Raw genomic sequence first — 27,607 nt, forward strand, 5'->3', positions numbered from 1 at the left:
GTACTTATTCAACGGTCATTTTCAGCGCTCCCCGCTAACGTGACTTCAAGTTGAGATATTTGCGGCAAGGTACCGAATTGAGCAAAATGGTTTTAATTTACATTATAACTTGTTGTGTTTTGTCAGAAAATGGTCCTAACTCAGATTTTGTGGAAAAAGGTCATAATCTCCCTTTAAATGTGTCGGCAAAAACCTAAGAAGGGGAAAAGGCTTAAAAACGCTTCCATTGACATGCCGTGGTTTAATGTATTTTTGATAACCGGGATAACCCCTCATTGCTATAATCATCTCGCTGTGGCTATCAATTAGTTTATAAATATGCATTACTTTTCGCCGGCAGTGACCCTGAGCATCTCATGGCCAGGTGGGAATTGGAAACCTGGCTCTGTGATGGATGGGTGTTGTGTCAGTGCCCGTTCGATACAGATACTCGACCCTAATCGGTTGCCGTGGGCGCCGAGCGACTGGCTGGCCGGCTAGGTTGGGCACTTGTGCACCGTTAAAGTCACCAGCTGGTCCAATCGCAGTCACCAAACGCACTTGGGCGATGGATGAGGCCGTCTATGGGCGGGTATATAATGTACTTTGCAATTTGCGCATGAATATATTGTTGTATAACCGTTTATCTATGCCGAACTTATTCTTGAAGAATCGTGTTATTCATATTTTAGTTGCATATTTATTTGGTTATATAATTTAACCCTCGCCCGTGTGGGGGGGGGGGGGATCGAACGGAACCCCCTTTGGTTTTTCGCGAATAACTCACGTAAAAAGCCGCCGAGCGCAACGAAACTTTCAGAACCCTCGAGTTGACCAATTTTACACCTACCCTTAAAAATTCATGACCCTGGCTCAAATGACCTTTGACCTGTGACCTACTTTTCGAGACCATGTTTGGCCGGAATCGTGATTCGGCGCATGTCGGCTCGCATTAGCCGCGCGTTTGCAGTTTTTTCGTGGTTTCAAGCGTTCAAACATGTGACATGATGTTGGTCCCATGCATAAGGGTGAGTGTCAAGGTCAACCGAAGGTCAGGTCAGGTCATTGACCTTTGATGACCTCAGTTCACTTCTTCGAGTTATACATGTTTATAGGCTAGTTTTTGGAGCTGAATTCGAATATAGCAGCCATTTGAACATTTATTCAGTAGTTTTGGTGCCTTCGTAACATGTTACGAAGCTGCCAGAGGCGGTTGACACCGTCTACGAATTCCCGTCAGGACCCCTTCTGGTTGATCTGACCTGACCTGACCCGACCTGGCCTAAATGCATGAAGACATCATCTGTGATCAAAACTACTATGCTATTCGTGATCAGCACCCTGAATTACCACATTGCAGTCACACTTTACGACGTTCCAACAGGTCCCGATTTTCCCGACTTTTGGGTCATTGACCTGACCTGAAAGGTGAACTAATAACCTAGGACCTTAAAATTGGGTATCATCGGCTTTCTCTCGTCACGGGCAGCACGCTCGTTATTCCACGAAGCTCTAGTTCGATCAGGGGCGAAACGCCAAGGGGGTCCCAACGGACTCCCCCCCCCCCCTTATACGTTCGCGGCTGGCAAAAAAAAAAACTAATACGGGCGCCTCGCCCGGGGCGAGACTTAACGTAAAAACTAAATCGTTCATATTTGTTTATTATCTAATAAATAAGAGACACGCTTTAGACTTGATTCCCGCCAGCCAGCCCCCTACCACTGCTGTGCTGCTCCATTTTGGCCCGGTCAGTCTCGCTGTTGGCTCCTTTTGCTTCCTCGGTGCTACTTCTAAGTTCTATGTAGGGGAACCGGGGGGAGCACCGCCACCTTAAGCATTTCTGCTCACCGAGCTGATATGCGTAGTAAAAACGAAGCTGTTTTGCATTCATGTGAAAGTAGGAATGTTTTCCTACATGTTGGCATAGTTTCCAGCGCTCCATTATAAAATTTCGCTACTTTACAGACGTCGAAAACAAGTCATGCGTTTTTCGTCCTCCAAAAAATGTGCGGGTAGCACCGCCACTGATGGCGATGTTATCCACAAATCGGCCTTACGGTGACAGCCACCCTTGGAAGCGTTACTGCTGTCTGAAATAGTAACTCAAACTCATATAAGACACACAAGAATTGGTTGTTAGTTTGTCACAGATCAGACTGTTTGTTGCGGACAATATGCATACAAAGCATGACAAATTCACGTTTATTTCGAAACATCCAGTGAAGTCAAACGTGAGGTTAAAAAACAGACGACGTTTGCGGCCTAACTAAAGCTCTTCTCCGAGCTGAGTGAATCATCATTGCGGCTTTATCCATTTTGCCACCCCTTGGGGTAGCACCGCCGAGCATGGCGGTGTTACCCCACTCACAGTCATGGACCGACAACGCCCCGACAGCAAAACAAGCCGGGACGCGATTCTTCTGTAATTCCTTTCTCAACAAAGAGCACTTCATGCCCTCAAATTTAACGTAAAAATCAAGGCATTTTGACTTGAAATGACCACTTACTTGCTGCTCAAACATGCCAAATGATTACAACGATGGTTTGAAATTCACAAAATGGGCAATTGCGATCTCAAAATCAAATAAATCTTAGCGAAACTTACCTCACGCGGCGTCCCGTTTTCGTTCGGACACCGAAATGGCGGGTGTTTACATTTACAATTCAGAGTTTTGCCGATAGAGAGGATGGCGGTGTTTCCCACATGGCGGTGCTACCCCCGCTTCCCCTACCTACTACCTATCGGGCTACACCAGTACTTTCAAACGCCCTCATGTCCAAAAGGTTTCGGTGAGGTGCCAAAGCACAGATCCTCTGGCCTCACCTCTGGTCGAATACTGCTTTGGTCACAGTGCTCGTAGCGGCCCGGCGAGCGCTGGCCGCAGCGCTGCCCACCCGCCGGGGTCCATTTCGCCGGCAGCGGCCCCTCCCCGTAACGATTAGCGCTCTTAGAGAGCGTGGGGAGCGGCCCGCCAGCCGCCCCCGGGCCAAACCATAGACGCTTCCGCGTCCAGTGATTTATGTTCAAGGCCCAAAGGCCAGACTTTGAGAGGGACGGTGCGAACAGACGTCCTTGTGAACACGAGAGATGAGAGGAGGATGACTTGCTGTTACCGCTTACGTACTACGTCACCTGCATACCTAATATAGAAAATGTCAACTTGAATGATGTAAAATGACCGAGGCATGCGGTGCTCTATGATAGAATCTAGATACCTCAAGAGAATAAATAATGTACTCGCATTTGGGAACAAAATGTTTTAAAAGCGCTTATTTCTACCTACGCGTATTCATATCATGTCGGGAGGTACCCCTTTTTAATCCCGTGACTCAGTTGATAGAGGATCAATTTTCATGGGATTCACAGATGGATACCTACCGCTCCCGGCAATTGTAGGGAGATTAAGGTGAAAGCACCCACAGCCATTTCATACAAATAAAAAAAGAAGGGTCACTCCTGATTTGCAGACTCGACATGCTATGCGGTAAGCGCCGATTTATAGAAAAGGCTTTAAGATGAACAGAAAAAACACTCATTAGGAACTGAAGCGACCTGGTACGATAATAAATTCCCATTAACTTTAAACATGTAGTTTTTATTGCAACAACGCTAAATATTTCAAAGCTCTATCGAAAATTCTCGGCATATAGAAAGTGTGCACGAAACGCTTGCTCCTGTAGGTAGTCGTATCAGCAGCTGAGCCAACCAGAGAGCAAGTTGAGCGCCCATCAGCTAGTCCCGCGGCTGCCGGTCGCTCCAACCAGCACTGCGCACTGTGCGCAGGCCAGCATTCTCAGAGGACTCAGAGCTACCTGGCCAGACTCCTCAGACCACGGATGAGTCCCACCGAATTCCTCAGATTACGCAGAGTCCCACTGAACTTCTATAAGACCGCGACATATGTAGACTGTCAGACTCCTCAGACAATAGCCAGTTCCCTCGAACTTCCTAGACCGTGGATGAGTCCGCGGACGCCTCAGACTATATCAGAGTCCCTCCAGATTCCTCAGACCGTGTCAGAGTCCATCGGACGCCGCGGTGGCCGCCCAAGGACAGGGTAATTGGTGGGTGCGTGGACGTCACAAGGTTGGCTGTGAGGCTATTATGTCTTCACAACGCCTAAGGTGGTGGTTAGAGGACTGACGCGCATCCAAGACAACGGCCACAAGTGAACTGGGCGATAACGCCTCACGGAGCGAGCTATAGAGCAGTGATTAGGTACCGCTTCTCATACGAATGCTGAAGGTAGTCCCTTCATACCGGCGCATTACCTAGACCTCATCTTGAATGGGTCGTAGGGGACTTTTATTTTAAATTGGTTGGGCCCTCTGAAAATGAATGTGAGCTATACTATGGGAGAATATGGACAGTAGAAAAAGCAGTCGGTAAACACTTTTGGAGTATTAGCCCGCCTCCTTTAGGAGTTAGGCATCATGCAGGGAGCAGTTCAGTTACATTTATTGGCTCGGAAAAAGCGGTCGATATTGTTTTTGGGAAAGTTAGGGTGAACTGTTTGTGATGTTCAAGTTTAAGTGCACTGGAAGGCATTAAAACTTGAAATCCATAAGGCTCTGGAAAGTCATTGAGGTATAGGTAGGCAAACCTCTAAGAGCCCAATATTCACGATGATATCATTATCAGTGCACTGATCATTGATCAATCGACCCCCAGAGCCGTCTTTGCAGGTTGATATCCGTTTATCACATTTTTCGACTGCTAAATTTGACGACTTAACCCGGCGGCCGCTGGTCCTCCGCGCCACCCGCCGGCCGCTGGGGGGGGGGGGGGGGCATATAGTTGCCCCCCTTTACTTCTGCGACGATATCGTCGCAACGCGTAGAGATAGAGAAGCGAAACTTCACACACATCTTCCTGAAGACCTAGCCAAGGTTGTGTCCAAATTTGGTGTCGATCCCATTTGAAATGACGTCACAGTGACGTCATAAGTGTAATTATAGATTTGCGACTCTCACATTCCTCACGATACATCAGATATATGGGACCGAATATAAAGGGTCGATTATTGGTCAGAAACTAGATGGAAGTGTAGTTAGATGTTTTAGGATGACAGCAGGTGCTGTCTAGTTCATTTACAGTTGTGTTTCATGCTCAGCGTCATCAGAAACGGTCCATATCGGAAAGTGACAAAACTTTATGACGTCACTGTGACGTCATCTTAGGTGCTACAACCACCAAACTTTCCTCAAACATTGCCTAGGTATTCATTTGAAGCTATGCCAAGTTTCACGTTCGTAGCTCATCAGGTTTCGGAGATATTTCACAAAACGTAAAGGGGTGCAACTTTATGCCCCCCCCCCCCCCAGCGGCTCGTGGGTTAAATCCGTGTCAAAGCTAAACAATAAGTGCTGTAGGATTAGTGGGAATTACCGGAATTACAATTCGACATGGTCTGGTCCGTACCGGTGCCGTGCCGGCAGCGCCATCTGAGTTCGCCTGAGCTCGACCTCACGGTGTTCTCTGCCGAGACGATGTACGGCCCTGCAGCGGCTCCGACGGTGGCGCCCTCTGGTACGACAGAGCAGTACCCACTGCTCGCCCGGCACTACTGAGCTATAAAATATCGGCAGCGAGTTACGAATGTCTAAAGAATGTTTATGTTTTTGTTTTTATTTGATACCGTACCGAGAGTTTTGGCTTTAAAACGGTATTATAATTGCTGCCGCTTAGCCCAACTTTCTTTTAAATAGCTGAAAGATTCCGTTTCGGCAAAGTGTGTATCACTTGGTCTCGACAAAAAGTCGATTGTATAAAAAAAACATGTATTAACATGACACTGATAGAAACCACAATATACAACAACTCGATGAAAGACGGTACAGGTTATATGCAAAGCAAACAGGTACACAGATTGAACTGAACTGATCGAAATGCATGCAAGTTGCCGGTCACATAAAGTTCGATAGCCGTTTACACGGCTTAGGAATATTGTTTGTTCTTGACAAATATAACTCACTTTCAATATGAAGGTAACGCCATGTGTCGCGCCCTTAAACTTTTGCAAGTTTCACTGAGCAGAAATAAAGATCCAACAAGTGGATACTAGAGTAAGGCACATATAACAATAACCTTCATAAAGCAATACACGATCGACAAAACGTGGTACCCGATGGTGTGAAAAACCAATACAATGTTGGAACTACAGCACACCCGCAAACAAAAGCGCTGCAAAAGGTGTTATATACTGTCCAGCCCACACTAAAATAGTCCACAGTCTTCATCCTGCAGCTCTGCAAAGCCTTCAATACAGTTCGGCATTTCATCATTCCTAGCCCAGCAGTGGAGAGCATCATCCGATATTTGTATGGCATCAGTTGTTATTCAATTGCTAAGAGTTCCTGTTAATACATCTTGAGTTTTGTAGGCCACTCACAAAAGAGAGGAAGCTTTGGGAGATGAGTAGCCCCCTGAAGAAGAACTAAGTGGCTGGAATCCCGTTTCGGCTTCAGGGAAGTTGTAGCTCTGCTGGGGCTGAGGGGCTGGCTGGTAGCTCTGCTGGGGTTGAGGGGCAGGTTCATAGCTCTGCTGCTGGGGCTGAGGGGCCGGTTCATAGCTCTGCTGCTGGGGCTGAGGAGCTGGCTGGTAGCTCTGCTGCTGGGGCTGAGGGGCAGGCTGGTAGCTCTGCTGGGGCTGAGGGGCAGGTTCATAGTTCTGCTGCTGGGGCTGAGGGGCCGGTTCATAGCTCTGCTGCTGGGGCTGAGGGGCAGGCTGGTAGCTCTGCTGGGGCTGAGGGGCAGGTTCATAGCTTTGCTGCTGGGGCTGAGGGGCAGGCTGGTAGCTCTGCTGGGGCTGAGGGGCAGGTTCATAGCTTTGCTGCTCGGGTTGCGGGGCAGGTTCATAGCTCTGCTGCTGGGGCTGAGGGGCAGGCTGGTAGCTCTGCTGGGGCTGAGGGGCAGGTTCATACTTCTGCTGCTGGGGCTGAGGGGCCGGCTGGTAGCTCTGCTGCTGGGGCTGAGGGGCCGGCTGGTAGCTCTGCTGGGGCTGAGGGGCTGGCTCATAACGCTGCTGCTGGGGCTGAGGGGCAGGCTCATAACTCTGCTGCTGGGGCTGAGGGGCAGGCTGGTAGCTCTGCTGGGGCTGAGGGGCAGGCTGGTAGCTCTGCTGGGGCTGAGGGGCAGGTTCATAGCTTTGCTGCTCGGGTTGCGGGGCAGGTTCATAGCTCTGCTGCTGGGGCTGAGGGGCAGGCTGGTAGCTCTGCTGGGGCTGAGGGGCAGGTTCATAGCTTTGCTGCTCGGGTTGCGGGGCAGGTTCATAGCTCTGCTGCTGGGGCTGAGGGGCAGGCTGGTAGCTCTGCTGGGGCTGAGGGGCAGGCTGGTAGCTCTGCTGGGGCTGAGGGGCAGGTTCATAGCTCTGCTGCTGGGGCTGAGGGGCAGGTTCATAGCTCTGCTGCTGGGGCTGAGGGGCTGGCTGGTAGCTCGGTTGCTGGGGCTGGGGAGCAGGCTCATAGCTCTGCTGCTGGGGCTGAGGGGCGGGTTCATAGCTCTGCTGCTGGGGCTGCGGTGCCGGCTGGTAGCTGGCCTGCGCGCTGGAGGCCCCGGCGCTGGCTGGGCCCGCGCTGTAGCTCTGCGCCCCGGTGGTCTCCGGGTACTGCGCCTCGCCCTCATACTGGACGTCGGCGATGAAACCGCTCTGGCCGTCCACGCGGTAGTTGACCGTCTGTTTGCGCGAGTCCGGCAGCTGGACGTAGAAGGAGCCCTGGACCTTGTCTCCGTCCCTAGTCTCCTGGTGGCCGTAGTCGTTTCCGTAGTCGTCCTTCACCGCCCACTGGTAGTCGTACTTGGCGGGCTCCTGAAAGGAAAGAGAAATCGGTCAATCTCTTGCATAGTGTTTCTGGTAATACAGGAATTCTTACAGATAAAAATGAAGATGGAGAAGTAGTTTTAGCAGCAAATTGCTTAGAACGACAAACAAATGGTCATCGGTGTTGGGCAAATTTTCGCTTTTCATGCACACCATGGAAGCAGATCGACAAACAAGACAATGAATGTTATCTGTACTTACATCGCTGTAGGCGGCGGCATTGTACTCCACCGGCTGATCATATCCTTCAGGAGCCTCAGGAGCAACTGAGGCAGCTGAATCATAGCTGGGCTCAGCAGCAGGAGCGTAGCTAGGCTGAGGAGCAGGGGCAGGGGAGTAGCTAGGCTCAGGGGCAGGGGCAGGGGCGTAGCTAGGCTGAGGGGCTGGGGCAGGGGCGTAGCTAGGCTGAGGGGCAGGGGCAGGAGCGTAGCTGGGCTCAGGAGCGGGAGCGTAGCTTGGCTGAGGAGCAGGGGCAGGGGCATAACTAGGCTGAGGGGCAGGAGCTGGGGCTGGGGCAGGGGCGTAGCTTGGCTGAGGCTGAGGAGCAGGAGCCGAGTACTGCTGGCGCCTCCTGCGGAGCAGCTCCTGTCGTCTGCTTATGACGCCGTCGTCGGCTAGCGCGCCGATCGCCAAACAGAGAACGAATGCCTGAGAATGAAGGGGTGAATCAACATTTTCTGCTACTTAATCAGCATCGTGATGCGTTCAGCAAGCAGCTCTTATTTCCGTAAATTAGGGTAGTTCATCAAACATTTGAAATAATGCGTAAACAGCTTCAAGTATTATTACTTATACGTGAATATTTGTGAATAATTTACCAATACGTTAATCTTTTTGAATATTAAATACCAGAAAATAGAAATGGCTGAATGTTACCTTGAAAAATTCACAATAATGCACCACCATTCTGCAACTATTATTGCACCATGTGACTGTCTAACTAGCACCATTTGGACCGGCCTGCCGTGCCATCGACGCGGGCATGCGATAAAAGTGAATGGCGGCGCGTGCACGGCTGTGGCTGGCGCCGAGATGGGGCTGCTCTGTGAACCATTGCCGGTTCTCGCTTCGCTTACACCGCGGAGCGTGACGACTCGGTTTGTGGTCCCGGAACGCCTCGCTCTGCTCTCTGAGAGCTCGCTCACCGGCGACAGTTTCAGAGCGATAAAACGAGCCCAGGTGACTGTGGATGTCACTTTTATGGCACTTCGTTTCGGGAAAATGTGGCATTATGTCGCATTTCCTTGTAATCTTACTCAGTTACATAAATGCAAAGGCTCGGATAAAATTAATTTCACCAATAAGGTACCTGCCTCTCGCCAACTTTGATCATTTGTACTTGGAAAATAAACACTAGGGCTGAGAAGTTATGCAACTCTCTCGCATTCGGCGTCACATCTAGGTACGGCCCTCCGGCAAAAGAGTGGTTGGTTAGCCTATATGTACTTTTGGTGTAATAACTTTAAATGACAGGGACACTCCTGTAAAATGACTCAATAGAAATGAGAAGAGGGTTCGTGCACACATTTCGGCAGTGGTTTTTAACAGCCATTAGACGTATTCATCAATGCAGACCGATTATTGTGATGTTGGCAACCAACCACTCAATACCTGGAGGGCCGTACCTTAAAATTTGATATAAAGCGACCATGTTATGCGCATGTCAACATCAATGCGATAAATGCACTTTTGCATGTAGCACAGCCACGGAAATAATCATCGTAGCGAAAACAACCAATGACTACCATTTCAATATTCAGTGAATTTATCGGAGGAATCATGGGCTTCTTGGGCGAGTGATAAGCAGACAATTACTGCATCACTTACTTCAAAACATAATTTAGTAATCACTTTTATGCTTATTAAATGCTTACTGCTTATTCAATCAAAACATTTTTGCTTATTTGTAAGTATAATTCAATAAAAATAAATAGTTTTGAGCCGAAGATCTCAGTTAGAGCAGTGGAAATTTATGCTGTTTTAAATAACAATCAAAGATAAAAGAAGAAATATTACAAGCGATGTGATCAACAATTATGCTGCAGGTTAGATAAATTTGTTAGCATTATTTGTACTTTTAATTTTGAATCAGACCAGTATCTCATTAATTACGCAGCGTGTGATATGCATCATGATTTATGCAATTACTTTACAAAGATATGCAACACCAAATTCTTATTAATTCCTTGTTATCGCTCGACGATGTCTGAATCTCCGACAGCGTCCGCGGCCGTCCGTCCAAACCTGGCGGCCGGCGCCCGGCCGGAGCCCGCTCTCCCAGCACACACTGCCCACTGAGCTCGTCACCAACACCAGCACCATCACCAGCACCAGCACCAGCACCAGCAGCCCGTCCAGCACCACTCGCGTACCTTCCACATGTTGCCGGCTGGGTAGACTGTGCTCGACACCGTGCCTCACCGCTGCCGGCGCGCCGTTTTATACTTTTACTCGGCATGGTAGTGAGGCTACTTTCGACCCGCCGTGGCCGAGAGAAGTGCAGGATGACTGTGACCTTGCCTCCGGCTCGACCGCGGTCATCAACGAGCAATGGCTAACGCCTAACGAATCCACGCCCCATAAATGCACCAATCTTATGAACCACTATAGCGCAACCTATGTCATTGAAAGTTTTTGTATTTTCATCAGTGTAACTTTGATATTTGTCTTACATTTTGCTTCCTGTTTTCTGCGGGAGCTGTCTGCAAAAATGGTACCCCACGTATCCTGCGTGATCACAATAATTGTTTGCCAAAACTACTTTATAGATCCTTATCTTCTTCTACCAAACATGTCAAAATTACCTCTTTGCCCAACAGAGACTATCGTATCACTACATATCAAGTATTTCAGCACAACTTTAAAGGTCCTAATTGTGATTCGGAAAGACGACTTTCGTCCTTTGGTCACTGGCGTCGGGAGCTATCTGAAAAGCACTAACACTGCGAGTTACATGGATACACGAACCCTGTTAGTTCCTTTGGTTTGTCACCTCTGGCTGACTCTTAGGGGCCACATGGTCCAAAACCACATGAACTACTCAGCCTACTTATTTAACTGCATGTCAACTCTCCAAAGGTTTTATACCCGAATCTGCACCACGCTCATCCTTCCGGTATATTTTTTTCGCTGCTTTGCCTTGATGACATGTCAACTTACGTCGGTCAATTGATTACGTATTTGTATAAGTCAATGTTTGTGTAGGCATCCTCGGCCGCCGTTTTATCACCCTAGTATAATGTTCTTGTGTATAGGCAATGATACAGCTCGTCCGAGCGCCGGAACATTAATTATTGTTTCTAATGAAATCAACAGTGATAAAGCAGGCAATAAATAGTCAAATTTGCAAGGTTTAGGCGCTAGTAACGGCATTTAACCCAAGAGTGAGCATGACTAATGTAACAAAAATGGCGAAATTATCACCGCTAATGCTATTGTTTGTCACAGTTCGAAGCGTGTCGTCTACAGTTCGTCAATGGCAAGTGTTCGGCAACTGCTAAACGAAATGCCTAATGTGTCGTTTTCTACCAGCTTTTCACTGCAAGCCATGTGCAGTATCAATCCGTTATTAGACAATAGGTTTTCGCCAGATTGTAGATGCTGAGTGTAAGTGGAGGAAGCCGGCCCAAAAGGGAACCGCGGAGAGAGCAGTTGGCCCACCTGGGACATTCTGCAGGGAACCAACACTAAATGAAGACTACGAACTATAAATCGCGACTATTGTCAGACGTGTCGCTGCAAAGGACGAAACAATACAAGGTAGGTATGAACATCCCCGGTCACTGCATCGATAGCTGACTTACAATGTTCACAGATGTGCAGTGTGCGGGTCAACCAACCCGTGAAAGGGTGACTACGCCGCGCTGCTGAGTCGATTTTTTTATCTGTAAAACTATGGCTCTATTTCTTACTAACTTATAAGGGCATGTTATGAAAGTCATGCTAAAGTTTCACACTCCATTTACCACTTTTCAAGGGTCACGATCTCATTAATCATAGGAACTGCTGAGTTCTGGTTGACTTTGATTCATGGAGTTATGTTTTGCATCATCATTTAGTTGCATCTTCATCAAACTGCGGGAAATATTAGGTTCGGTTCTTAAAATCATCGACATTGCATCGTTCCAAGGACGCAGACCAATCGCTGCGCTTCACAAATTTCATCTAAATCACACCACCAAATCAAAGGTGACATTCCAGCTGGAACCAATAGGTTTTCAGCCAGTCATGGTGGAGCAGACGAGCTCTGCCCGGAGCCGTGATGTCCCTCCCTGTCATCATTGGGCCTTTGGTCAGCTGACCCGATTTCGTGCGCCGTGACGATAACCGAGCAGCAGCGGCGCTGGGTGGGCAGCGCCCAGCCGCCCATTCTGACCTTGCCCGCGGCGCCGGCGGACGGCTACTCCACTTCACTCAAGAGCTGGGCGCTACGCAACTCTGACCGCCGGCGGCGACGGTGGGGTGGTGGCCGTCCCTGTGCTCTGCCACGGAGTGGCGGTCAGTGCTGGGTGGTGGCCGTCCCTCCTCTGCCACTCGGAGCCATCAGCAACCTGCACGGCCGGCCGGCGCGGGCGTAGCGGTCAGTTTTATGTGGAGCGGCTGGGACTCGAGAGAAGAAAAACGGCAGTGGGTATCATCATTCAGAAGGGTCAAAGAGCTACTGAAGAAGTGGAAAACAGTCTAGAGCAGAATGCATCAGAAAATAAGGAATTGAAGGCCACTGGATTCGTGGCCTTCTCTATTTTCACTCATCCTCGACTTACGACGAGATTGCGAAGTTTTCTGCGCTCATTTCTTAGTGTATCCGGGAGTTTTCGATTCTTCTATGTAATCTTACACAATGTATGCTATTTGTAGGAGATCTCTTTCCAGACGCCTTGTTTCATTATGATCCATCTCGACTTCCGACAGGCGTTCCGCTCCCAGTCCGATGGTCGCTGTCTCGCCCGTTTGAAAGCGCGGCCCCCTTACCGGATGTGATAACGCGGCAGTGACGGAGTAGCAGCGCATTTACCGTGCAATTCTGTGGTTAGTCGTGAGCAGTGAGCACCTTCTGCTCTCCTCTACTCCTCACTCCCTCTCTCCATCTCTCACTCTCTTCCTCCCTCTGCCTCGGGAAGGCCCAGAGAACCCGCCCACTCCCTGCAGTGCCGACCCTCTCGGTTGCATGGGGCTGGCCACCTTTCATTGCAATGTGGCAGGCTGATGGATGCATGGACGCAAGGCTGTATAAGCTGGTGCAGGCGAGTGTTATGGAATCCAGGAGCACTGAGCAAAAGCCATTGGGTAATAGAGAAAATATTGCACTAAAATGTACGCAGTATACGAGTCTGGTGGGATCGGTGAGGAAATGCTGCGCTGTCATGGTTTATGCCCACTCCCGCTTTATCAATAAAATCGATAAGCAGTTCAGTTGGCTGCGCTTTTCTGATTTTCAAAGCATTGCAATAGGCTCTATAATTCTGTTTGTTTTTATAAGTATCTGAGATGAATGAAATGTTTGTTCCATTGGATCATTATCAGTCGTCGCGTACCGTAAAGTGGGGCTATTTGAAACGGATTTTACAGTTTTTGGCCTCTCCCTTTAACCCATTTATGCCCAGGAATATTGACCATCATGAAAATCGACGAAATCAAAATATGTTATGCTCCTACCAGGGCCTTGTATGGAATCGAAAATAATTTTTGCCTGCAGCAAAAGTTTCTCGAGAAAAACGTAAAAAACATGCGTTGCGAAATCGCAACGAAGGGCACACCGGGCGCCATCAGCGTTGCGAAAACGCAACGACGGGCACATCAGACGGACATAAAGTACACTGAACTGCCGTATATGCTAATATGTTTTGACAAAACATCAATCAACTGTTGACAACTATTGCTTGAAAATGCGGAACCCACATCCGTCATGCTCTATAACCCGCCTAAGAGCCTCAGTGAGGAAGCATAACTTCATGATTCGCGAACGGGGAGATGGCAACACGGTCATTATCAACCATTTACGTTGTCCATTGCTGTTCATTTAAAGTTGTGGTCGAAACGTATCCAGGGTGATGCTTTCTTTTTGGAAGCTAGACAGATCCATTACCTCCACCTATCAGACCCTGCACAGTGCACACTGAATACAATTAAACGGAGGATTGGGAGTAAACCAGTGCCTCTCGTATGCGCGTATATCCGCAATCATTTATAACCAACCTCCTAGGAGTAAAGTTAAATTCCATTGCAGGTTAGTCGTACCCACTCTCAGCAAAAAGAAAAAAGGACCAATCCGGCTCTAACAAATTACCCGCGTAAGGCGTAGCGCATCACAACAAATCGACTCCCAGGTCATGTTTACACCTAATCCAAAATTTTCATGGCCCCACTCCCAGCGACCTTCACGTGTAACCTCTTTCTCGAGACAATGCCTGGACAGAATGGTGATTCGACGTCAATCCGTCCTTTCCATCTTCAGGATAGTTGAATCCTCCTCCACGCCTCATCCCCCTGTTCCGGGCTGGACCGGCAACGTATATCGCAATCGGGCAGCTCACATAGGAGCGCGCCTGTAGCCGGGTGCAGTGAGTGGTTGGGAGGGGGGAAGGGGGTGGGTCATGGGTGGCGGCTGCCCACTGGCTGGGCTCAGTCTCCAGTCTACGATTGACCGTGTCCGGTCAGACAAATGTCTCCCCTAATTCCAATAATCCTGCTAGCTCTAAAAATGGTCTGATTAGATAAAAAGCCTATCAAAGTAAGAAAACAGGCGTATACTGCACATCAAGCAGCTTATGAATCTATGCGAGTTATGAATCCTAAAAATTATTATTTTCCCATGGGTCCGACCTCATTACCCCTGCCGAAGGGCTCAGCTACCCTCAGAGGGGGCCTATCCCACTATTTGCCGACCCTCAGTTATCTTTTCTAACGTAAATGCTGGTAGTCAGCAGATTCTATCCAGAGAATGGCGATGCCTATCTGTCGCCTGATACCAGAATACATCCCCGTTATTCATTATTTATGCACAATGTACATAGTAGATCCAATTTCCAAAGGACCTAATTATCTCTCAGCTCCGTTAGCATCGCCGACCGTTTGATGCATGGGTCCTTTTCCTACCATGCGATTTTCAGATGCATGGGAACACATTGCCTAGTGAACGAACAGCCCGAGGCCGAAAATCTGCGAGAGAAAAAGAAAGGAGTGTTTGTGGCTGTTTGAGCCAGCAAATATGAAATGTGTCGCAACATTTTACGTGCGAACGCACCTTGCCCTAAACATACCTATATACGTCCCTCATGGCATAGGCGGCGGAGCGGGGGGAGGGGGCACCGGGGCACCGTGCCCCCTTGATTTTGCCATTTTAACATTATCCCGATAGGCGTTGCATGGAAATGGAAATGGAAAAAATGAGACCAAAAGTCAGCAGTGCTCCTGTAGAAAGTAAAACGGGAACAACCACGTGTAGACTGTATATATGGACCGCGCGGCCGGCCAGCCAGAGCAGGACTGGCTGGCCGGCACACTCACCACACCAGCCCGTCGCGGCGGCGGCCATCACTCAGCGGCGGGTGTCAAGTGAAGAAGACGACCCGGCCCCATTGTTCGCCGACGCCGCGGCGGGCTCACAGGGCACGCTGCAATGCCTGACTCACATACTACAGTCACATTCGATACCACAGCAACCGCCGACACACTCCCACCTGATACTCAAGAATCATACTAGTACATTTTCAGTGGACCACACTGCAGTACGCACGCACCACTAACGGACCATCCGACTCTGCAGGCGGGCGCTCCGCCGCAGCAGCACCGGCTCGACCTGAGCCGGCTCGGCTGCAGGAGGCTCAGCCACAGCCGGCTCGGCTGCAGGGGGCTCAGTCCCCGTCTGCTCCGTGGTGTGCTGCAATGTCTCAGGCACAGCACGCACGGTGGTTCCATTGTCTACAGCCGCGTCAGCGCCGTCCTCGGTTGCCTCCCAGTGACAGTCCACGTACAATGGCGGCTCGTCATCGACACTGTCACTGTCCCCGTCGCCGTCATCGACACTGTCACTGTCCCCGTCGCTGTCCTGCCGGTCACATCGGTGACGAACGTTTCTGACGTGCCATGGGACCCCATCGACCTCGACTACCTGTCGCGACACCAAGCCCGTCACCGTCCCGCGCCGTGACATATCTGTGCAGCGTGTCCCACGTCGGCGCACCCACACCCTGTCCCCCACTCTGAGACGCGCCCCGTCAGATACAAGTGGGGGTGACCCCAGAGCCTCCGTGGCGTCAGATAGCGGCGGCCTAACACGACACCGGTCGTCAGACACGAGTGAGTGCCGCTCGCTAGCTTCAGCGGCGTCAGACGGCGCGGACCGAATACAATCCCGCACGGTGTACTGATACACCCCGGATGCCGGGGCGGACTCTGCCGTCACTCCATCGCGCGGGGTCACGTTGTAAATGTGAACCGCTTCGGCCACGGTACACTGGCGCCTCGCGGCGATGACTTTGATTGTCCGATGGCACCGCTCCACCACACCATTCCCGCCTGGCTCGTGGACAGCTCGGAATCTGAGAGCCACTCTCCACCGCGCCGCGAGCACAGCCATATGACGGCCACGGAACACCGTGTCATTGTCTGTCAGGATCTCCTCATGAGGGGCTCCGCGCTCGAGAAATAGCTGCTCTAGGTGGCCAACAATCTCGATGGCGTTGGCGCGACGCAGCGAGCGCCATACGCAGAAGCGCGATGGCCCACAGTCAATGACGGTGAGGTAGTTATGTCCGCGGTGATGGGTGACGTCGATGGATATGCGCTGCCACGGGACAGACACGCCGAGCGAGCCATGTCTCCACCGCACCGGTGCCGGGTCAATCGAGCGGCACGCGTCACAGTTCTCCACCACCGCACGAGCCATAGCCCGGGTGACGTCACGCGACACATCAGGGCGGGCAAAGTACAATGTCCGACGGACACCGGGGTGGCCGGCCCGATCGTGTGACTGGCACACGGCTGCACGGAGCTCGTCCGCCGTACCGCCGTCGGCACGCCCAGCGGCGGCACCGGCCAGAGGCGGCGGCTCGGAGACGACCGCCGCACTGACTCCGGGCGATGGAGACTCGCACTCTCGAGTCACACTCACGTTACGAAGCCAGTCTTTGGGGACTCGCGTCAGTGCGTCAGCTCGGTTCTCAGCCGACCGCACGAGCGTCACCGACAGTCGTAGCTGCAGCTCACCGACCAGCTGACAGATGATCCCCACACGTCGCCGAATCAACAGCTCACCGTGCGCCTTTGTTCTGAGGCGCGCGCGGCCGCTGATGGCGTCATCAAGCCAGCGATGAACAGTGGCCGAGTCGGTGCGGAGATCGATTGTCCGCGCTCCCCAGGCGACAGCCAGGTTGACGCCTCGGATGGCGGCGTCCAGCTCGGCCATGTTGATGTGCGTGGCCTCATTATGTCTTAGCCAGCACGCGTCCTCGATGACGTCACCGTCCGCTGACTCCAGCACGACTCCGGTGGCCAGGGAGCTGGCGTCCGTCCAAACAGCCATGGCGTCACCCTCAACGCACCACGTGCCGCGGGCTGGGTCGTCACCATTCAAGCGGCCTGCAACATAGTCCAGCTGAGCACGCAGCGCTGCGTCATCGGTGACGTCATCCCACGCCCGAGTCATCTGGTTCACACGCCGTTTGAGCCAGGCCACCGCAGGCCTGAGCCATCCACACACGGGCAGGTGTGCCACCAGCCGCCCACACCACGAGAACACGGCACGGCGCGTGACAGGTGCCGGCGGCGCTCCCACCGCGTTGTCCCGAGTCCACTGCAGTTTGCCGCCCTCTGCCTGGACGCGCAGGCCCAGCAGCCGAGCTCCGCTGGCTGCCCGCTCTGGGGGCTTACAGTTCAGCCCGAACTTCTCGAAGTGCGCCACCACACTGTCTGCGCTCAGCACGTCTTCGTTTACCAGAAGATCGTCCACATACGGAAGGACGGCACGCTGTACGTCCGGGTCCTGCTCCAGCACGGACCTCACAACGGCCTTCATTATCTGAGGGGCTGTATTAAGGCCAAAACCTAAGCGTGTCAGGCAAAACCTCTGGCCTCGAACCATCACAGTCTGGTACGGCCAGAGCCGCTCCTCTACATGCACTTGCAGGTAGGCGCGCTTTAGGTCTATCACCGCCACGTTTGCGCCATGACGGCGCCACTTCCGGAGCTGATCCGCACACACATCAGCATCGGCTGTGTGAGCCGATACAAAACCGTTCAGCTCGCGGTAATCCATTACCGGGCGCACTTTGGCCTTGTTGCTCTGCTGCACAGCCATCAGCGGCACCAGTCCCTTCGCCGCCCCATGGCGGTCCTCATCGTACGGCACTAGCCAGCCCTGTGCGATCCATGCGTCCAATTCCGCGTCATATTCACGGCGTGCGGCTGACGGCACTGTATACTGGGCGACAGTGTTCGTCAGGCACTCGGGACCTTCGCCGTCACGCCATTTCCAGGCCACGGTCCATCTCCGCTCCGCCGAGTCAAAGCACACACGGAAGTCCGGCGCATCCACGCCCAGTGGCTCACTGCACACCGCTCCACAAAAGCGGACCTCAGATGGAGAGAGCACGGTCACGCCACCCAGTGCAGAGACGCCTGCGATCCCGAGGACCATATCCACTCCCAGAGGCCGCTTCTCCACCACCACCGTCTCGAGTGTGCCGCGGTGGCCCGTCGGCGCTTCCACGACCACGGCGCCAACACCGCAGCACTCCAGCTGACCCCCACTGATGGTGGTCACGCGCACCTGCCGCGGTCTCCACTGCGTACAGAGGGGAGCGTAAATGATGTTCTCCGTGCTGCCGGTGTCAATCAGGACGCTGCACTCGCGGCCTTCCACCCTCAGCCGCGTGATGGGCAGCGCACCGCTCAGTGCTGCGCAGGAGAGGACGGCGGTGCTGACCCGTCCTCCCCGGTTCCGTTTCCCGATCGCTGCTGGCACCTCGCCGCGATGTGACCGAGCTCCCCGCAAGCCCAGCAGCGCATGCGGCGCGGAGGGCGCCGAGGCCGACTACGCGGCGAGGCAGGACGCTGGTCGGGGGACGGTGCCACGGCCCGTTGCTGCACTGCCGCCGCTGAGACTCGCTCACTGCTGAGAATGGCTCGTGCGCGAACCACGATGGTAGTCAGGTCCAGTCCCTCAGCCTTTGAGCCGGCGCGAATGGTCTGGCGGACGTCGTCCGGCAGCCCCGCGACGAACGCGCAGGTCAGCGCGCGCTCTGGCAGTCCGCCGAACAGGGCCGCCAACCGCCGCAGGTCGGCCAGAAACACGTCAGCTGACTCCCCCGGCCTCAGCCGCCGTGCTGAGAAGGCTTCGTACGCTGCGTGCTGGTCAAGGGCGAAGGCTGCATACAGTGCGCCGCGGACGGCCACCAGCGAGGACTGGCTGTGGGCGGGCAGCTGTGACCAAACAGCGAACGCACCGCCCGAGAGCCGCAGCGGCAGCACTGACTCCACCGGCACACCACGCAGCCGACACAGCATCTCAGTCCGGCCAAACCACTCCACGACGTCGGTGCTGCCGTCATACTCGGGGATTAGGCGGACGTCGAAGGGTAATGGCGGCAAAACGACTGGGGCCGCCGGCCGCTGACGGCCAGGCGACTGGCTGGGGGCGCCGCTACTGCTGAGGTGACTGGCAGCCGCCGCTGCTGCCGGCCAGGTGACTGACATCACCGGCCCTGTCACTGACGTCAGCACCGTCTCTGACGCGGAAGCTGTCGTCGTCATGACGTCTTCACTCTGGTGTAAGGCCGAAATAGCTTGTAGAAAGTAAAACGGGAACAACCACGTGTAGACTGTATATATGGACCGCGCGGCCGGCCAGCCAGAGCAGGACTGGCTGGCCGGCACACTCACCACACCAGCCCGTCGCGGCGGCGGCCATCACTCAGCGGCGGGTGTCAAGTGAAGAAGACGACCCGGCCCCATTGTTCGCCGACGCCGCGGCGGGCTCACAGGGCACGCTGCAATGCCTGACTCACATACTACAGTCACATTCGATACCACAGCAACCGCCGACACAGCTCCCCCCCTTAATTGAAGATGTTCCGCAGCTACAGCCTCATGGCTACAAAATGAGAGAGAGAAAGAAAGAGAGAGAGAGAGAGAAAGAGAGAGAGAGAGAGAGAGAGAGGGGACAGAGTTGGGGAACGAGGAGGAGAGGGAGGAAGATGGGGGAGAGAAAGAGAGAACCCACAGCGTATCACGAGTGAAGTCTACTGTTGATATTCATACTTCCGCTACCCTGCCAATGTGCCCATCGTTGCGTTTTCGCAACACCGCTGTCTTTCCGATGTGCCCTTCGTTGCGTTCCCGCAACGCGACCGTAGTCATATTTGAAAATAGTCACAAACCCTTTTTGTAGCATTATTTCTTAACAAAATGCATATCTACGCTACTGTAGGGACTCTGCAGAATATGTTTACACAATTTTCATTACGATATTATTAAGCACTTAGCCTACTTATCTTGGTTTTCGTGACGTCATCACTCACAAAACCTTCGACTTCCCTCTGGGAGCTCTAGGCGGTAACTTACCGGCCGCACAGACTTGTAACTGCGTAGTATCATGCGCACAACCATGCTACATACGCTGAAACTTGTCTCATCGGTTAGTCTCTTTTACACACTTCTCAAGCTTCGATCACGTCGACGCTTGCTTGCGTTGCGAAAACGCAACGAAGGGCGTAAATGGGTTAAGACGGCTCATATTTCTTATAGCATGTAAATTGCAAAAATGTAGTTCTCTGTGCGCTCTTTCATATAGGTGTATTTTGGTTCAGCTAGTAATAATGACTGAGGTTATTTTTTATGTTAAAGCCTGTCTCAAATAGCCCCATAGGGTGGGGCTATTTGAGACAGTTTTAGTTGCAAGGAATTTAAAGAAAATCGGTCACGCTAGAGATAATTTTGTAAACGCCATGCATTTGGAAATTGAATTTTGATCATTTTGGCAAAAATTGTTTTTTCAAAGACTGTTATATGACCTTTATATTCAATCTTTTCCTTTTTCGTAGGACACTTCATTTCGGTAGGGTATAAAATTGCATCACTATATGCTAAGGCTATCATAATATGATGTGACCCATAGCTTTCAAACTGACAGGATGATCATCAAGGACTATTTCAAAGTCATCGACAGTAAAATTTTGAAAGTAAGTTTTTGTATATAGCCCCGGTGACGTGAAAACAGATATACCGTAAGTCGGTGGGGCTATTTGAGACAGTCTCGCTACCTTATGAAGCACACTGTAATGAATCAAACACTAGGCAAAAGGTTTCCCAAAACATTTGAGTGAATGGTCTGCATGATTGTTTGTTCCATTGTACATCTCCATGCGAAGAAATAACAGAAAAATGTTAAACGGTTTTGATTTTATGCCGATTTTCCTCGATCGCTGCATGCCGTATCAATTGGCCGGTTACCCTACCACATCAAGTACTTGCATAGGCTCACCTAACAGTACGTTGATGTGTTAAGTAACATTCGATGGTGTTTTTTGGTCAACCAAGGTAGACATATGTTGATTGTCGAATGAGTCAGTGACTGATGAAGCACATTTTAAGCACATATTCATCAGAATAACTAGTTTGGTCACCAGCTAAAGGGTTATTATGTTACACTACGAACATGTAAATATTGCTTGCTGCTAAAAGTACCTACCATGAACCCACTGCACGTTTATGACCACGACCGATTCACCGGTGTTGCTTATGTCGAGCGTTCGATGCACTTCAGGTAGATGGCGGTAAGTCTTCTCGGGTGCATCGCATCACCGTTATCATCAGCTATTTGGCATATCCGTTGAGGTTTGACCAGGTGGGCATCATCGGGATTCTGAGACAATGGGTTACGCAATCGGCAGTACCGTTAACAATATATAATATTTTCATGAAAAATGTGCTTAACCTATAAGCAAAAACGTAGTAGCGATAGATACAGTGGCGAAGCTGTTAAAACTTCAACTTTTTTAAGCTGCAGGTAGGGGTCCTTTTCGAGCAACTTAAATTGTGCGTTTTTCTGTATTTCGTATTTTATTGCAAATTTCTTTCAGAACTTTTCAAAATTTTCAAAAAGGTTATTCAGAGCATTCATTGTTCAATTCCACATCAGCTTAAGCAAAAATGACGAAAAAAACATCAAACGGTTTTCATTTTACAGCGATTTTACTATACCATTACCTTACTGTCTCAAATAGCCCCACTGTCTCAAATAGCCCCACTTTACGGTATGTATGATGCGTACAATCATAAGCGCAATAGCATTAAACAACTACAGGGAGTGCTCTCTTTGTTTATTCAACCGGGACAAAAATGGCATTACGGCTTATTACAGTACAGCATACTCTGACTCGTCATCATCAAGCGTACCAGTGCAAGGTACCACGTCAACTAATTATTACACTTCAACTAATGGCATATTTGCAGCACCGAACACAAAAAAAAAAACGCTCCATGGCGGCACCACTCATCTGAGTTGCTTCAGCGCCCACTGGCCTCTCCACAGGGACGGTATTGTCATCTGTGTATGCAATCTGATCGCAGGTGAGGCGTGACACTTGGCGGCTGCTCCGACTGCCGTGAGAGCCCCGTCACTGGGTCGTGACACTCGCAAACGCTCGCAGAGCTACGCGACGCTCGCAGACGCTCGCAGAGTTACGTGACGCTCGCAGACGCTCGCAGAGTTACGTGCCGCTCGCAGACGCTCTCAGAGTTACGTGACGCTCGCAGACGCTCACGCGGTTACCTGAGGCGACGCTCGCAGACGCTTTGCATCGTTGGTGACACTCGCAAACGACTGCAGAGTTATTTGACATGACTCCTCCTCGTAGCATGCGATCACTCGATTCCGTAGTGACAACTTATTTCATGACCATCAATCAACCTGCCCATGGTAATCGAAGAACAATTAATCGTGCTTCCGTCTCAACTGAAATAAAAATAGGTATGAGGAATAGGATACAGCAAATCACGCTGACAAATGCCGAAGTACTACAATGATGATGCCTTACATTAGCATTACAATTATTCAGACACATTTATGACGTTTTCTATCTTCTTCAAAGCATAAGTGAATAACTTATCCACACAAATCGTTAAAATCTGGACCTATTTCACCGATTGAACGTCCCTGCGCCAATGAACCGATTCCTGCTAAAGCTAAATTAACCCGCGCCCGGCTGGGGGTCCTGGATTTCTACGCCCTGCTGGGGGGGGGGTGTTTGAACACCCCCTTGTAACTCGGCTCCTGGGCCACGTAGCGATACGCGGAAGGCGGCGTTCGAAAGAGCGTAAAAAATAATGACGAAATCACTTCGGTCAATTTTTTGGTCAGGTCAAAGGTCAGGTCACCAGAGGTCATTGAAGGCAAAATTTCGCCGATTTCCAGGTCGAATGTCGAAAATTTCCAAGAAGCCAACCAACGCATAACTCGGGAACCAATAGAGCTACAGCGCCGCGGAAAAGTGCATTCGATAGCCCTATTAACGCCCTTTCTGAGTAATTCTCTCAGATTTCACCTAACGTCAACGGTTTTGCCTGCAGGGGGCAAAAACTGCAAAAATAGCCGATTTTTTCGGAAACAGTTTTTCTGCAATAACTTTTGATCCAAGCCCTGTACGAGCTTACTTTCACCGGCATCGTGTTCCTCTCGTCAAGACGCATCGAATGAACTATAACTTGACCTTGAAAGGTCAACTTGAAAATTTGACCTCAGGTCAAGGTCATGACCTGACCGGAAAGGGTCATGTTGCATATCAGTCGATCCGTATCGTCGAGCTGAACACATCTAAGGCGTTTTCATCGCTCTAGCATGCCTCTATCAAAAGTTATTTGCGAAAAACTGTTAGATACCATTCGTGGCCTAAAATGACCTCAGGGCACAAACAAGGGTCACGGACACCATTTTCATGTTCAGTGTGTCTAAACCACTTGTAATTCGGCGTTTGGGAGTGTTTATAATGTCTTTCGTCCAAAAGAGGCGCATTTCAATTTTCTCCCATTGACTTATAATGGGGAGGTCGCAAAATTGACCTGACCTTAGGTCATCGATATCAAAATTCTGAGATATACATTTTGTACATGCTATTGCTCTTAGCAATCGCTGAAAGTTTCAAAGCGATCGGTCACTCGGTGTAGCTATGACAGACATTGAAACTTTTTATGAGGTGAGGTCACTTCAAGTGACCTGGTGACCTGACCTTGAATGACCTTGGTCTGAAATTTTCACAACATGTGTAGAATTGATGTATGATAAGGTGTACTAAAAATGGCGGCGCTCCGCCGTTTTTTTAGATATTCGCGAAAAATCACAAGGAGGGGTGTTCAAACACCCCCCCCCCCCCCCCAGCAGGGCGCGGGTTAAATGAGCGAATGTATGTGCGCCAAATATTTCGCATTTAGCTGCAGGGAGCCAAGCTTGAGCAAACGTGACCAGATCCTATCTACACCAGTTGATCAGATTGGACCCAGATTCGAGGCGCCGTGATACGTCATTTTCACAGCGGCGGGAGTGGTCGTGTTTGTAATGTGCTTCTATTGCGCCATATTCGTCATCAAATTGGTTCGGTTTCCAGGGCCGCACAAATTGAAGCTGTCTTTTGCTTCCAGACATTCGCTCGGTTCACGGGGCTCTGCTGGAATGTGGGAGTTTTCGCGGTTTGTGCGGCGCCCAAGGTCTTACATGTCAGTCTTCTGTCTTTATTTTGTAAGCAGACGACGTGACTTGCTGGTTGAAAACTGAGGCACTTCGAAACTATGTGAAGGTTGTGGGCTATTCATTTATAACTTCTGGACATCGCACCGGATCAACCTTGTTTACCGACGTGATCGTAAAAATCAAGTCTGTTATATTGTCTTTTGTTGGAGGAATTTAATAATAAAATAAGCTATTCCTGTTACTGCCGACCACAGAGAAGAGGCTATCGGTCGTTCTACAGCTCATAAAATTCATCGAACCGCCTCGCTCAGTGAACGACATAGTATTGTATATTGAATGATAGATCACTCGAACTCAGCCAGCATGATCTTCCTACTGCAAATCATTGTCTTTTTGCTCTTGAAACAAACAAAAATGTCGCCAAAAATAATCACCTTCCGAATTCTTTCTGGGAATTATTTAGCTGTATGTGACGGACATTGCATGTTTATTGTTTTTCATCGAAATGCGAGCAAAAGTGCAGATGAAAACAGCTGTCAGGTCAGTTCGTCTATTTCAGAATGCCACGCGGGACGACTAACCCGCGCGCACGAAACACATGCGGAGCAGTTAAATGGCCAGGTGCACGCATACTGCCCCGACACCGTGCGCCGCCGCCGAGCGGACCACGCCCATTAAAACCGTGCGAAATTCATGCCTATTTTTAAGTTTGCTGCAAATTGTTAAGATTCGCTCAGTTAACTTTGTTTTAAAATGAGCAACAAAAGCACCAGTCGACTTTTCATAACTGAATACGAAATACCCTTTATAAACGTCTCGACGCAATTCAATCTGGTGCAAACATTCACACACTTTACCATTCCAGCTTGTGCAACAATCGTCACACAGCGCGCCTCGGAGCTGCTTCAGATTCTCAGCTGGGCGATGTGAAATCACGCCGCTCCCTCGGACAGATCACACGGTGCGTGCGCCGTAACGGCGTCGTTAGGCCGTGCTGGTCAGCGCTCCGACCTTGGAGTGCGGGGTGTGGCGCAGCCGGCGCAGCACCCATGGAGGCAGTTCGAAGGCGCTCTGCCCGTGCTGGAGGCGGGTGGGAGGGCGCGGCGCAGCGTCGGCTAACGATGGGCAGAGGGGATACTAACAGACCGAGGCAGAGGCAGGGGAGTGTGAGTCGCATGTCCAAACAGACCACATCAAGCTAATATTTGTATGACGTCAGACTAATAATTAAATGATGCCATGATGATGATGATGATGACGATGGTGGTAGTGTTTTGATAGTGATGATGATTGTAGTCTACGTAAAGCCTATAGCAGAAGCGGCGTTAGGCATTGTGGTCATATCATGTCAAGAAGAAGGAATAGGGGAGAGTGGGGTAATTTGGCCGGTGGTGTAAATTGGCCGCCCCCACCTGTACGAAAGCTGATAAAAGTGAATGAAATAACTTTAGTCTCTATTCATTTGTCATCGGCAGAACTAACTCGAGAACAAATGTCAAAACTTTCCCCCTCTTAGTTTTATTCAAAATTAATAAAACGTGAATTTCGTTAGAAAATGGTAACTTTCACTTTCGTTCAAAAATTTGTATAACATGTAGTATTTGGGCTGTAAACGAATTCCAACATTATAGCGCCATTCTTGAGCGTGTTCAGCGGTTCCAAGAGCAATTTCATCTAGTTCTGTACAGCCATAACGACTTTATAGACAAAAATTTTCAGAATGGCAATGTGGGGTTATTTGGCCGGGACTAGCGGCGCAACTTGGCCGGTGCGCTCAGAGTCACTATGCTGGGACAGCCGAGTTGTCATGGTCAATTATACCATAAAGGACATAATTCATGACCAACTTTGACTACCTTGATGCCATATTTCCTATTGGACAACTGTAAGGGCATGTGACGTCATCAAAGTTTACCTAACGCTTTTTTGCTAATAAATACTTACAGAAAAAAGATACAGCCGTGCAAATGGTCTCATTGTGTTCAGCTCGTCAAGGCGCATCGAATGATATACATGATGACCTTGAACTCACGCAACCTTGAGGTCAAGCGACCTGAGGTAACGTGACCTGAAGCAAACCTTTGACCTTGACCTCTCGAGGTCAACACATACATGTTTCGATGCGGAATGACGAGAGAATTACGGTGGTACTTTTAATTTTGGCCTAGCTTGATTACTTCAAAAGCTATTCGTAAAAAACTGTCATCGCATCTGGAGCCGCTATTTTGACTATTTTCGACCCCTGTGACGGCTGAGCCAACCTCCAAAATGCCACCAAAATGCTTCAAATGCGTCGTAGGAGACGCGTCATTGCTGAACGTGAAGCTGACTCGCCTATAACAAAAATCATGGCCTCAAACTAACACCGGCCAAATTGCCCCACACCCCCGGCCAAATAACCCTGCTAGTGGGGCAATTTGGCCGCTTTGCAGACCTTTGTAATACGTCACAATTTCAATATAAGTAGTTATTCTATCATTTCAAGTTTACTGTCCACGAAAGTAAAATGTATGCCACACCTGTCAGCGTTGAGAAAATGCAGAAATGTGTTGTCGATTTTTAGTTACATCGTTTTCTAAAAAAAGCGGCCAAATTACCCCACTCTCCCCTATGCTTTTTAGTTTTTACCAGCACTTCGGCTAATTACAGCTGCTCGATACTGATTCACACGAAGGGCAGTCGGCTGGCCTAATTACGGCGCACTAATTACCGTGTTGCAGCCATTCCCTGGGCTGGGGTTCGCTGTACCGTCCACCGTCGGGCAGGTTTCAAAAGCGCTGCCCGTTCCAGTTCTCCCCTCGGTCTTTGTCGTCTCAGATAAGAGATGTGCCGAGAGCTCTTATATCTCCCGCCGGCTATGCGGCGTACTGTGATCCGGCCCATTGCTGAAGCGCTGACACAGAAAACAGTGTTACGCCACTGTTATTGGGCTATCTCGTCTTACTGATTGGGGCATCAGAAACATCAAACATGTACCGATTACCGGTCACCACACGATTCCTTGCACGGGCTGGTCTCAGGTAGCACCATTCGGACGTTGTGTGAACATCCAGGTAATTACGACCTATTAATTCGTCAAGCGATGCTATTAGCAAACCCCCATGAATAGCATTTCGTCTATAACGTCG

At 50.4% G+C, this 27,607-nt stretch overlaps 2 protein-coding genes across 2 annotated transcripts; both read right to left on the bottom strand.

Annotated features, from left to right (window-relative positions):
* Positions 1 to 5,701: 5,701 nt before the first annotated feature.
* Positions 5,702 to 10,225, bottom strand: LOC122388610 (skin secretory protein xP2-like). Its single transcript, XM_043379810.1, has 3 exons — positions 10,171 to 10,225; positions 8,000 to 8,446; positions 5,702 to 7,786 (listed from the first exon to the last, which is right to left on the bottom strand). Exons 1-3 carry the CDS (start codon positions 10,177 to 10,179, stop codon positions 6,368 to 6,370), a joined length of 1,875 nt encoding a protein of 624 aa, XP_043235745.1. The 5' UTR covers positions 10,180 to 10,225; the 3' UTR covers positions 5,702 to 6,367.
* Positions 10,226 to 15,539: 5,314 nt separating this feature from the next.
* Positions 15,540 to 19,303, bottom strand: LOC122388597. Its single transcript, XM_043379788.1, has 3 exons — positions 18,910 to 19,303; positions 16,467 to 18,694; positions 15,540 to 15,845 (listed from the first exon to the last, which is right to left on the bottom strand). The coding sequence occupies exons 1-3, from the start codon at positions 19,301 to 19,303 to the stop codon at positions 15,540 to 15,542; spliced, it is 2,928 nt and encodes a 975-aa protein (XP_043235723.1).
* Between the last annotated feature and the right edge of the window lie 8,304 nt (positions 19,304 to 27,607).

This window comes from Amphibalanus amphitrite, unplaced genomic scaffold (assembly GCF_019059575.1).
Source record: "Amphibalanus amphitrite isolate SeventyFive unplaced genomic scaffold, NRLGWU_Aamphi_draft 000328F_arrow, whole genome shotgun sequence".
NCBI lineage: Eukaryota > Metazoa > Arthropoda > Thecostraca > Balanomorpha > Balanidae > Amphibalanus > Amphibalanus amphitrite.